This window comes from Elgaria multicarinata, chromosome 14 (assembly GCF_023053635.1).
Source record: "Elgaria multicarinata webbii isolate HBS135686 ecotype San Diego chromosome 14, rElgMul1.1.pri, whole genome shotgun sequence".
In the NCBI taxonomy this organism is placed as follows: domain Eukaryota; kingdom Metazoa; phylum Chordata; class Lepidosauria; order Squamata; family Anguidae; genus Elgaria; species Elgaria multicarinata.
Window position 1 is genome coordinate 33,624,950 of NC_086184.1, and position 13,141 is coordinate 33,638,090.

At 52.1% G+C, this 13,141-nt stretch overlaps 1 protein-coding gene across 4 annotated transcripts in view; it reads left to right on the top strand.

Annotated features, from left to right (window-relative positions):
* The window catches only part of MTSS2 (MTSS I-BAR domain containing 2), a 101,796-nt gene that overhangs the window by 81,484 nt on the left and 7,171 nt on the right, over positions 1-13,141 (top strand). For 2 of the 4 annotated variants that reach the window (XM_063141501.1, XM_063141504.1), the window contains 5 exons: positions 2,010-2,107; positions 2,819-2,945; positions 5,038-5,112; positions 5,564-5,629; positions 10,540-10,716. In XM_063141501.1, coding sequence (XP_062997571.1) covers positions 2,010-2,107; positions 2,819-2,945; positions 5,038-5,112; positions 5,564-5,629; positions 10,540-10,716 — 543 coding nt within the window. The remainder of the gene's footprint in view (positions 1-2,009; positions 2,108-2,818; positions 2,946-5,037; positions 5,113-5,563; positions 5,630-10,539; positions 10,717-13,141) is intronic. The other 2 variants (XM_063141502.1, XM_063141503.1) reach the window with 2 other exon arrangements.

Here is a 13,141-nt window from a genome sequence, read left to right on the forward strand (position 1 = left end):
CGAGAGGCTAGGCGAGGGCATGCAGAGGCTGGGCGGGGTGGGGGTGGGGGTGGGGGGGCTGGATTCAGAGATCCGTCACCTGTTCTTCAATACCAATTCTCAGAGTGGCTGCCAGTGAAAAAACACAAAAAGGTAACAAGTTACAATCAGTTGTTGACCAGGCAGGCTGGGGATGATGGGAGCTGTAGTCCAGCACATCTGCAGGGTGTGAGGTTGGGGGAGGCTGAGATCCATCATGAGGGAGCCTTACAATGGACGTGCTGCCCCGTCAACCTCTCTGTCTCTGACCTGGTTGAGGCGAGTCCAGCACAGTATCGATTGCAGCGTATCGGCCGGGGCGGCGTGTGCCAGGCGTGGGGAGAGTATCCTGCTCCCAGTTGGAAATGAGGATTGGGGCCCAGCTCAGACCAATGATGTGGGAGAGGCACACTGGGGAGGCTTTGGTCAATTACTTCAATTATTGTGACGTGTTTTGGAATCACCCTCCCACTTTCCTCGCTGAGCTGATGATGTCGTTTGGGGTGTGTCGTGAGCAGAGGGCAACTGCACTAAGGTGTCTGGGTCCCAATCCAGCCTCCCAGGCTTCCCCAGTGACTGCGCCCTCTTCCCCTGGCCCCACCCGCTTCTCCCTGATCGCCGATTGTTTAGTGATTACCTGGGTGGGACTCAGTTTTCTTCCCATTCTGGGAAGAATGGGAAGAAAACTGGTTGAAATGCCTCTCCTCAGGCTCAGAGGTTTAAGCAAAATTCTGATAGTATTTTTGGCCCCGTCCACCTCACGAATGCACCCCCCTCGGGCTGAAAGAGGCCCAACAGCCCTGCTAAGGAGCTTCAGGTGTGCCACACCAGATGTTCTATGGCAAACAATTCCAGCTGGGATCATCACTCACTATCCCAGCTTGAGCTCAGCACTTCTACAAGTTACAGGAAGCCAGATTCCGGCTGGACATCAGGAAAAGCTTCCTGACTGTTAGAGCAGTATGACAATAGAACCAATGACCTAGGGAGGTGGTGGGCTCTCCCACACTAGAGGCCTTCAAGAGGCAGCTGGACAACTATCTGTCAGGGATGCTTTAGGGTGGATTCCTGCATTGAGCAGGGGGTTGGACTCAATGGCCGTAGAGGCCCTTTCCAGCTCAACTATTCTGTGATTCAATGGACCTATTTGGGATGTTATTGTCACACATGCCCAGCTTGTCTGATGTTATCTCTGGTGCTCTGAAGACAGGAGAAAGTCCCAAGGGGAAGAATTGGAAGGGGGTCTTCATACATTGTTGTTTATAATTTCTAGAGCACCATGGTTTTGTAGTTGGCACCTCGTTTACAGTAACATGATCCATCCCAGTGATGGCTTAGGGCAGCTTTGCCCATCCTGGTGCCCTCCAGATGTTTTGGAGTACAAGTCCCATGATTCCCAGCCAGCATGGCCAATGTCCAGTAATGGCAGTTGCAGTCCAACAGGTCTGGAGGACAGCAGGTTTGGGAAGGCCGGGCTTAGGGCATTCATAGGCACGCCCCCACTAAGGTTTAGCTGCCTCCATTTTTCGGCACAGGGCAGGATTATACCTTCTCCTTCAGACAGCGTGAGCTCTCCTGTGGAGGCTGCCTGTGCAATTCCAGGGACTGGGAGAGTGGCCAAAGGCACAGCAGGCAGAGGGCTGCGTTGCGGACGTTGTGCCTCCTGTTTCTGAGGAAGCCACTCAGGCTTCCCTCTGGCTGAAAAGATGGATGTGATGAGCCTGGAACAGTGTTTGAACCCTGAAAAGTACCATGAGTTTGTTTTTAATGGACCCCAGAATAGTTGTTTTTAAATGGATACTGTTGTTTTTATACTGTTGTTTTTATGTTTCTGATGGTTTTTAAAATTTTGTATACTTTTTAATGTTTACCAATTTCAACTGTTGTAAACCGGCCTGAGAGCTTCAGCTATGGGGCGGTATATAAATGTAATAAATAAATAAATAAAATAAAATAAATGAGAACCATGCATTCCGTGGGATCTTTTGTAGGTGATCAAAGATTTGAAGGGCTCCGATTACAGCTGGTCTTACCAGACCCCACCATCCTCCCCAAGCAGCTCTGGGTCCCGCAAGTCCAGCATGTGCAGGTATGTTTGGGGCAACTGGTAGGAACTCCCAGCTCAAGAACAGCGACTTCAGAAGGGGACCGGTGGCAAGCAAGTGGGGCCATGATCCTGGAGTTTCTACTTGCACATACACAGCTGCCGCTGGGACGGGGGTGGGGGAATCTGCCCAAACCCCCACGGTCTTGGCGCACTCTTCCCACTAGGCCTACTGTCCCTGTGAGGAGCCCATGGCTGGGTTGCCATGTAATGAAAACACCAAGCAGCGAGGCTCTTCCGAGACTGTGGCCCTCCTTGCCCTGGGACATGAGCCGGGGGACATGAGGGGAGCAATATTAGTCTTTCAGAATCACACTCATAGTGGAGTGGATGCAGATTCCGTGGAACCCTGGAGGAGGCTGCTTCCAAGCCTGGAAGGGCAAGCGCCTGCCACCCCATCCGCCCAGGCCTTCCCTTGCCTGCCTGTGATGCCGCTGAACTCCTTGGGTCTGCGAGGTTGGGTGTGGTGGACCCATTTTCAAAAGCTCCTCTTCCTCCGTGTGCACCTTCTGCGATTCCTGCCCCATGCCGGCCCCCCACGCCCTGATGCTGCACTTTGCCCCTCCTGCATGCTCCATTTCCCCCTCCCCCTCCCATCTCGCTGCCCTTTAGCAGAGCTCATAGTTCCCAGGGTGGCCCCTCGCGGCTCAGTGGTTCTTACACATACTCACCAAGTTCCATCTGTCACTACCGCAGCCTGGCACAGCCAGCAAACGCCAACACCCGCCTGTCCAGCGTCTCCTCGCACGACTCCGGCTTCATCTCCCAGGATGCCGTGTTCTCCAAGCCACCTTCACCGATGCCCTCGGACATCACCAGTCAGGTGAGCTCACTGGCCAGGCCAGGCCAGGCCGGGAAAGGCCTCCAGACGGAAAGGGAAGCCGTGGCTTGGCTGCTGGACCCCCAGTCCAGCCACGCGTGTGTGGTCTCCTAAGGCAAGTCAGGGACTGAGACCAAGGGGCTCAGGACCACCAGAAGCAGCAGCTCCGTGTGACAGACAACAGGCCGCCCCCCCGCGTGAGCTGCCCCCCCGCCCCCCCCCTGTTTCATTGGTGGACCCTGAGCCGCTGACACTGAAGCCCTGCCAAGGCCTCTCTTGCTCTTCTCGGCTCTTTGCCCAGCAGCCTCACATCTGCCTGCAGCGTCCGTATTTGCCACCGCTGAGAAGCCACTTCCATCGTCATCACAGTGGTGCCCACGAGGAACCAGTTCTCGAGCCTGGAGCAGAGGCAGCTTTGGGAGAAGGGGGCCACCTTGCTACACCAGCCCTTCCTTTCTGAAACCATGTCTCGTTTCTGCCCCACTCGGGGCTGCGTGACACGTCGCGGGGGTGGGTGGGGGGGGTGGCGGCAGACGTCTCTCCCTGCTATTTCTTTGCAGCCCCTGCCCCCCACCCCCTTGCAGCCGCCCAACAGCAGCACCCAGAATGCCTTGTTTCCCAGCAGACGCTCTGGTGGAGGAGGAGGGGCTGCAGCCCCTCGAGGGCCCTGGGGCATCCAGCGGGGCCCCAGCCCTCCAAAGTTGCCCACCTGGTCTAGCTGCACCATGAGGCTTGGGGGGGGGGAAGTGGGGCAGCTGTGGGAGCGGGGGTGGCGGTGCAGGAGCCAGGTGTTTCATGCCCCCTTGAGATAGCCCAGTTGGCTCTGGGTGAGTTGTTGGCAGCAAAGTCCTGTTTGGGGTTAGGGTGGGAGGGCTGGGGCGAGCAAGAAGGTCCTGCTTTAGTTCCTGGCTGTCCGTTGGGTGCTGAACACTAGGCGCGAAGGGCATCAGTTGTCCAGGAATGACGTGCACATTCTGCATCAGGGTGTGGAGGGCTCAAGATCTGGGCGATGCGTGGCGTGAGGGGCCATTCTGGGTCCCAAGCAGAGCCCTCACTGCCCATGTGGTTGAGAGAATGCCATTGTCTTCTGGGGGCAGGAGACAGTCCTGCCTTGCCTCTTCGCTGTCCATCAGTCAAAACACGAAAAGGATGGTTCCGTTTTCTGGCGCCTGGGGTGGCTGGAAGAAGGAGGGAACATAGTTGGCAGCTCTCCCACACCAGCCCCTGTTCCCACCAAAGAATTGCATTTTTCTGGCATAGCCTAACGCAGAGGTACCCAATGTTTTGGAGCTTGTGGACAACTTTTGGTTTTGAGGCACCATCCGATTGGCTGCCATGGCAGGGTGAGTCACAGGATGAGGGCATTTGCCAGTGATTTCACAGGAAGAAAAACTTCTCTTTTTCTCCTCGGTGCTTCCTCTTGGGCGGCCAGGTGCAGGGCAGACCAAAGTTCCCTAAGGATGCATCTGGGCTCACGTGGGGCCAGAGGCATTGTGGGAAATGAAAATGGGGGTGGCGGGAGGCCAGAGCGTTTATGAAGTAAACCACCATGAGTTGAGGGGGCCTTTAGGAGAAGTTGCAAGCTGGTGGATTGGCCAATGGGCAGAGAGCGTGCGAGGGAGGCGCACAGAGTCTGGGCCTCACTGCAGCGGAGTGTCGTTCCTCTGCTCTCATCCCTGCATGAAGGTTTGGGCTCCCTGCAGCTCACACGTTCTCTTGTCCCCAGACTTTGTGTGAGGCTCGTCCCCCCTCCCCCCGCCATCTCACCCCCTACCCATCATTCTCCTGCCAAAATGTTATCTCAAGGGGACTGGAAGTGCCTGCACCCAGCCAGGGTGCCCCGTCAGGGCCCTACGTGAGTGCTTGGGTCTTCCCCCGCCATCTTCTCCCACCCAGCGCTGGCGTGTCGAGGCAGGCTGCCCTGTGCCTCAGTTGGGCTGCTCTCTCTCTCTCTCTCTCTCTCTCTCTCTCTCTCTCTCTCTCTCTCTCTGTCTGCCTGCTGCTTTCCTCCCACCAGCTGCATAACCCAGTTTCTTCTCTCCCTTCTCTGCATATGTCTGTTTTGCTCCTGCTGACCGGACTTTGGGCATGGCAGAAGTCCTCCAGCTCCGCATCGTCCGAGGCATCTGAGACCTGCCAGTCTGTTAGCGAATGCAACTCCCCGACCTCGGTTAGTGCTAGCGCTACCACAGGGGCAGGGTCCGTTGGCCAAGAGGTGACGCTTGACTCAGCAACATCCTCCCCACCTACCCAGGATGCTGGGCCCTCCCCCTCCCCTCCCCTCCCTTCACCCCCACCCCACTGACTGGCTGACGCATGCCATGAATCTCTTGAGAGATGGACCTTGTGCGACATTCACTAACTTCCTCCTCCTCCTCCTCCATTTCCCACCCCGCCCCTCCCCATTCCGCTCCTTGTTGGCTGGCTTCCTGCTTTTCCTTTTCCTTTTCTTTTTGGTACTGGCTTGATGACCTAGTGTGATGATTTCGGCTTCCTCTGCAGCAGCTCTGCTCAGCTGGTCACCAGGAGCTGCCCCCTTCCCACCACGCAGGGTGACTGGGTGCGCAGCGGTCGCTTTGGGCTCTGGGTTCGCTTCACCCTGGTTTCTTACTGTGTTTCAGTGGAAACCTCTGAATGTAGCTCATGTGCCCAGGACTGAAGGAAGCTCCAGAAGAAGCCTTAGCCTGGTGTGTATATTGTGATGCGTCCATTCCCAGACCCTGACCGCGGGGCATTTCCTGCAGGGCCAGAGCAGGGAGCCTTCCACGACTCGCTCGGCTTTGGAGTGACATGTCTCCCTATCACCCTCTGTCAGCCTAGAGATGCCTTGCAAGAGGGAGAGGGCCATGGCTACATTTGGACCAGGGGTGCACAGCCACACCTCATGCGTTGCTGGGGTCCTGGGGGCCACATATATGCTTCCCCCGACTCACATAGAACCCATCCACACAGAGCTCTCACTTTCACACATACACACACCTCTCTCACTCTCACACACACACAACTCTCAACACACCACTCATATTTTCTCACACCACTCACACTCACTGCTCTCTATTTCTTGCACACATACTGTACTCACACACCACTCATTGTCTTGCATATGTGCACACATGCTCGCTCGCTCGCTCGCTCACCCTCTCTCTCTCTCTCTCTCACACACACACACACACAGATGGACATCTCAGTCATTCACTCACATGAATCCAACTGCTTCCCAAGAGTGTTTCAGAGCCCTGGGCACCTGCTTTGATTGGATAGAACCAACCTTCCCTCCAGAAACCGAAGATCTCAAAGGACCCAGAGGCAACCAAGAGTCCTGCCTCCAACTCTTTCTCCCTCTTCTAATCCACTCACTTGCTACAGGATCCTGACACCCCATGCTCTGTGACCTGGAAGTTTTCCAGGAAAAATAAAACTTGGAAAAATGCTCTAGGAACAGGCTCTGTGGTTCCTTCCATAGAAACTCAGTTCCTAGAGTCCTTGGAAGCAGGCAGGAGCCTTTGAGCACTGCTTCCTAGGATGCTCTGGGATGCTCTGGGAAACAAGCCTTCTGTGGAAGGAACTATAGAGCCTCTTCCTAGAGCATTTGCTTATTCTTTTTTCTGAGATGCCCACCTGGCAGGGCTTAGGGCCACACAGTTTGCACCCCTGATGTAGACAAAAGAGCACTTGAGGACATTCAGAGGCTCTTTCTGCATACCCAGGTAACGACAGAGCCCATGATTTGCCTGCAAAAGATCCCAAGTCATTCCCTAGCACCTCCAGGACGGACGGACGGACGCTTGTCTCAAACACTGCAGAGCCGGGGGAGGGGGGGCAGTCAGCGTAGGCCAGCCTTCCCCAGCCTGGTGGCCTCCAGATGTGTTGGACTACAGCTCTCACCGTCTCCAGCCAGAATGGCCATTGGCCGGAGAAGGCTGGCAGAGGCAGTCCTGACCATGTCAGACCAAGGGTTAGAAAGCAGCATCTTCCAATGTTCTGAGAGGAGCACTACCTGCCTCCCTCATATTTAATCATGGGAATATCTCTCATATTTAGCCCTGGGAGGATCTCTCAGGGTTCGCTTTGTCTTCCGTTTCAAGAGAAATTGCTTCATTGGCATCACAAATCATCATTGCTCAGCCTGCTTTTCAAGAGGAGGGCCATTGGGCTGGGTTTTAAGTAGCTTTCAGCCCCTGCATCAGTCATGTGAGAAATGAACCCTTAGACAGAAGCCCCTGCCCAGGGTAGCAGGTAGACTGGGGCAGGGGCTTCTTTCTCCCTTAATGAGAACAAATGGGAGTTAGAGCATAGCAAGGACATGGAATAATGAACTCAAGTTTCAGGAAGCCAGATTCTGGCTGGACATCAGGAAAAACTTCCTGACTTTTAAAGCAGTACAACAATGGAACCAATGACCAAAGGAGGTCATGGGCTCTCCCACACTAGAGGTCTTCAAGAGGCAGCTGGACAACCATCTGTCAGGGATGCTTTAAGGTGGATTCTTGCATTGAGCAGGGGGTTGGACTTGATGGCCTTGTAGGCCCCTTCCAACTCTGCTATTCTAGGAATCTAAGGGATTGTTAAACTGAAATTAGCTCATTGGGCAAATATGACTCCAGAGTAAGAGAATGTTTTGCACAAACAAAACTTGTGTTTGTTGACATTCTGCAAGTTCCACCTCAAAGCTCGATCGGTCTCATGTCTACATCAGGTGGCAATCTCTGTTTCTTACTTTTCACATGAAAATTCGCACGTATTTTCATGCCTGTGTTCCCAAACAGATGCATCAATGGTGCTCATCTTTGGAATGTTCACATCTTTCTCCCTTTGATTATAGTGTGTTTGTTCGCATTTTTCCAAACACATTTTGGCATGCACATTTTCTGAGTGTGCGCATGCTGTTGAACACATTGATTTGGCCCACGGCTCACGTTGCAAGCTGAGAAATGTACAGACTTGGCCTGCAGGTAGCCTTAAGTCCACGCTCAGTCTGGAAAGTGTGAGCTGTCCAAATCCAGGTCAAAAACAAACTGACATTAATTTTTCATTCCTCCGTACTCTAGAGCCATTATTTGAAAGAGCCACATGGCCTGTGGAAAAGGCTGGCCAGTTTTGGGCAGGAGACGCCCCGTGCCCGCTTGCAGCAGGGCTGAAGCAGCAGGTGGCCTCTTGGCTAGGGTGACCCTATGAAAAGGAGGACCGGGCTCCTGTATCTTTAACAGTTGTATTGAAAAGGAAAGTTCAGCAGGTGTCATTTGTATATATGGGGAACCTGGTGAAATTTCCTCTTCATCACCACAGTTAAAGCTGCAGGTGCCCTGCCCTCTTTTAAATCTGGTCACTCTAGTATATCTCCTGCAGCTTTAACTATTGTGATGAAGACAGAATTTCGCCAGGTCCTCCATATATACAAATGACACCTGCTGAAATACCCTTTTCTGTGCAGTTATTATTATTTATTTATTTATTTATTTATTTATTTATTTATATAGCACCATCAGTGTACATGGTGCTGTACAGAGTAAAACAATAAAATAGCAAAAACCTGCCGCATAGGCTTACATTCTAATAAAATCATAATAAAACAATAAGAAGGGGAAGAGAATGCACCAAACAGGCACAGGGTAGAGTAAAACTAGCAGTATAAAAGTCAGAACAAAATCAAGTTTTAAAAGCTTTAGAAAAAAGAAAAGTTTTTAGCTGAGCTTTAAAAGCTGCGATTGAACTTGTAGTTCTCAAATGTTCTGGAAGAGCGTTCCAGGCGTAAGGGGCAGCAGAAGAAAATGGACGAAGTCGAGCAAGGGAAGTAGAGACCCTTGGGCAGGTGAGAAACATGGCATTAGAGGAGCGAAGAGCACGAGTGGGGCAATAGGGTGAGATGAGAGAGGAAAGATAGGAAGGAGCTTTGTAGGTCAACAGGAGAAGTTTATATTGGATTCTGGAGTGAATTGGAAGCCAATGAAGAGATTTCAGAAGTGGAGTAACATGGTTAGAGCGGCAAGCCAAGAAGATGATCTTAGCAGCAGAGTGGTGAACAGAAACCAACGGACTGATGTGAGAAGAAGGAAGGCCAGTGAGAAGAAGGTTGCAGTAGTCCAACCGAGAAATAACCAATGCATGAACAAGAGTCTTGGCAGAAGAGACAGACAAAAATGATCGAATCCTGGCAATATTATACAGGAAAAAACGACAAGATTTAGCTACTGCCTCAATATGAGGAATAAAGGAGAGCGAGGAATCAACTATAAAGCCAAGACTACGAGCTTCCTTGACCGGAAAAAGCGTAACATCATTGACAGTAAGAGAGAATGAGAGATGAGGAGAAGGTTTAGGAGGAAAGACAAGCAATTCAGTCTTTGCCATATTAAGTTTCAAACGGCGATGAAGCAGCCAAGCTGAGATATCTGAAAGACATGCCGAGATACGATCGTGAACATCAGGAGAAAGATCCAGAGAAGAAAGATATAATTGTGTATCATCGGCATACAGATGGTATTGGAGGCCATGAGATTGAATGAGATGACCCAAGGGCAACATGTATAAAGAAAACAGCAACGGGCCAAGCACCGAGCACTGTTAAAGACACAGGAGCCCGGTCCTCCTTTCCATAGGGTCACCCTACTCTCGCCCTTGGCCCTCCACAGGCTCCTCGCTTTGCAGGGGCACTCAGCTCATGCTGGGGGGAAAAATGCCTTCACTACAACTCCCCAAATTCCTGACCATTGGCCATGCTGGCTGGGGCTGATGGGAGTTGAAGTCCAAAACATTTGGAAGGTGCCAGGTTGGAAAAGGCTAGTTGAGGTTGTGGATGGCAGATCTTTGGTGGAGATGAGGCTGGCCATGGGAGCTGGGCCACGCAGGGGATTTGTGTGTCCTCCGTGGCCATGCAATTCATGGGCAAAACCCTGAGGACCTCTACTTCCTCTGTGAAAAAGGGTCAACATTTCTGGCCCTCAAGGTTGAAGAGAAAACTCTTAAATTTGCAAATAGATTATGCTTAGGGTTTAGAATCCTGCCTCAGGATTGGCGGAATATGCTGCCTGTCCACTCAACAGAACCTCCCCAGTCCCTGCCCAGCCTTCTCTCGTTAGGCCCAGGAACCCTCCTCCCTCTGATCACTAGGAGCCCCACTCACAATCCGGTAGAGATTCAGCTAAGAGACGCCCTGGAACTGAAAGGACTTGCTTCAGATCTGAGCAACCTGGATTGCTTAGTTGTCGTGGCCTTGCAAGACTGAGGGAGCACACAGTATTTCATGTCTCGCACCGTTCCTAACCCGTAACATGTATTTTCTCTGCTTTCGTACGCATCAACAAAGTTATTTGACCAAATACCAATGCAAGGCAATAGGGATTCTGGCAGGAGAACCACTTATGCGCCAGTATAAGCCGCCAGCCCAACAAAACAAAATGGTCCTAGGGCCATTTTGTGACTGCCATGACCCTCTGTTCCTTGCTCCGTGATGCCACATTCCCCTGCCCTGCCCCGTCTCTTTCCTCCCAATTAACTCTACCATCTCTGCCCTGATCTATACTCCTGGGTCTTTGTGGCGCTGGCTTTGGTGCTGAGGCACAGCTATGCCGTTCTACCCAGCGCTTCTTGGATTTTGCAGGATTGGTCTAAGGCCAGCCTCTATGAGCAGCCGGTGGCAAATACACTGCAGCGAAGAAAAGACCGTGTCGAGCACCTCCGCGAGGCAGAACTGGGCGCCACCACGATGGTGTATCCGGGCATTAGTCTGGAGGAAGGCTCCAGGCCTCGTATGTCCCCAGCCTCCATCGCTGCCAAGGTACTGCTAAGTTGGGGTGACATGGAGGGCTTGGGCTTGGGGGGTATTCTGAATGCAAGCGGTGCCTTTTGCAGCCTCCAGCACAACTCGGGTTCAAGGCGCAATGGGCTGTACCATGCCAGGCTTGCCTGGTGGATGTTGGCTGCAAAGTCTATTGTGCACGGAACCTCTCCAGAACAGTCGGCTCCTCCTGATTCACTACAGATCCTGTGTCTGCAGAACCTGACGCAAAGTGGGGATCACGCGGCTCAACTGAATGTAGCCATTTGAGCCTCCCCAGTGCGGAGTAAATCCATGCTGTCATTGGCTCCTCTGTCAATTGCAGGCCAGGGCGATGCAGGACTTTATACAATTGTTTGATTTGAAGGGAATAAAATGTGTCAAACTTCAAAGTGCTAGAAGTGACAGAAGAGACAAAGCGGCTCTTCCCAACCTGGTGCCTGCCAGGTTTGCTGGACTGCAGTTCCTAGAAGAGCTGGCTGGGATTCTGGGAGCTGAGGGCTACCAAGCTGGGGAAGGCTTTCAAAACAGTCTTCGTAGGTGACGGAGCCTTGCGCTGCATCCTAAGCACATGGGCATGGAAGATCTGACCACCGTTAGGCCGGGAGCCAGCGCTCCTTTCCTGGGCAAGGTCTTCGTGCATGGGGGTTGACAACCAGCTCCAGCCGCTCTTGCATGAGACCAGTAACCTGGACCCATTTCTGTTGTGGCTCAGGGCAGGCTTGGGGCACGGAAACAACCTCGATAACCCTGCATGATGACCTATGTCACGAGAGAGGCTGGGAGTTGCGACCCAGTATATTCTTGATATCTCTGTGGCTTTCGAAACCATCAACCACATGGTATCCTTTTGAGATGATTGTCTTAGTTGCATTGCAGTGATTTCACCGCTGCTTGGATGGTCGGCTTGGTGATATTGCTCAGCCCATGGGTTCTCCAGCATGGGGTTCCTCTGGGGTTGGTTTTGTCCCCCCAGGAGCAGGTTCATAGCTTGGGAGTTCTTCTGGAGTCATCATTGTCACTGGAGGATCAGGTGACCTTAGTGGCATGGAGTGCCAACTACCAGCTTCGGATACACCCCTACCTGGACAGGGATAACCTGGCTTTAGTAGTTTATGCTCTGATAACCTCCAGGTTAGATTACTGCAATGCACTTTATGTGGGGCTGCCCTTGAAGAGAGTTTGGAAGCTGCAGCTTATGCAAAATGTGGCAGCCATAATGATATCAGGGACAAGAAGGCCTGAACATGCAGTGCCAGTTCTGGCCCCACCTGCACTGGCTGCCTGTACATTTGTGAATCCATTTCAAGAGGCTGCTTTTGACCTATAAAGCCTTACATGGCTCAGGACTGCAATGCCTGATGGAGCATTTCTCCCAATATGAACCTACCTAGAGACTACGTGCGTCATCTGAGGCCCTCCACCGAGAGCCTCCACGGGCGATTTGGGGGACAGCAACCAAGGAAAGGACTTCTCAGTGGTCCCCCCCACCCCAACTGTGGAATGCTCTCCCCACTGAAGTCCACCTGGCATCCACCTGGTCATCTTCCTGGTGCCAGGTTAAGACTTCCTCTGCTCCCAGGCATTTGATGGTATATGATGGGGCTTACTGGGGAACATGGGCAGGAGGGTGCTATTGCACTCATGTCCTGCTTGTGCGTTTCCCCAAAGGCAACTAACTGGTTGGCCACTGTGAACAGAGTGATGGACTAGATGGACCCATGGTCTGATCCAGCATCTGGGCTCTTCTTAGGGTCTTAGGCTTTTAATTTCATTGTTTACTGGGACCTGGCTTTTAGTTTTTTGTAGGTTTTGCTTTAAGACACTGAAACTTTTTAGAGCAAGAAATCTAATTAATACATCATATTATTATTATTATTATTATTATTATTATTATTATTATTATTATTATTGGCCTACAACTCCCATAATCTCTCACCATTAGCTATGCTGGCTAAGGAGTTGCAGGCAAAAATATCTGGAGGGCCAGAAGTTGCCCACCCCTGCCTTAATTGGTCCCTTTTGCAAATATGCAATGTGAAAAATGGCCACAGTCAGCAAAAAGAACAATGTCCGAAATCAATAGATGAGCAGCAGCTGCTCCTTATGTAGCCACTTGCACGGACTGGGCTGTGGATCCCTGGTGTGTGGGTCCATGTGTTTAAGGAGACACCTCTGTGTCTCATGGGACATACTTAGAATCATAGAATAGTAGAGTTGGAAGGGACCTATAAGGCCATCAAGTCCAACCCCCTGCTCAATGCAGGAATCCACCCTAAAGCATCCTTGACAGATGGTTGTCCAGCTGCCTCTTGAAGGCCTCTAGTGTAGGAGAGCCCACAACCTCCCTAGGTAACTGGTTCCATTGTCGTACTGCTCTAACAGTCAGGAAGTTTTTCCTGATGTCCAGCTGGAATCTGGCTTC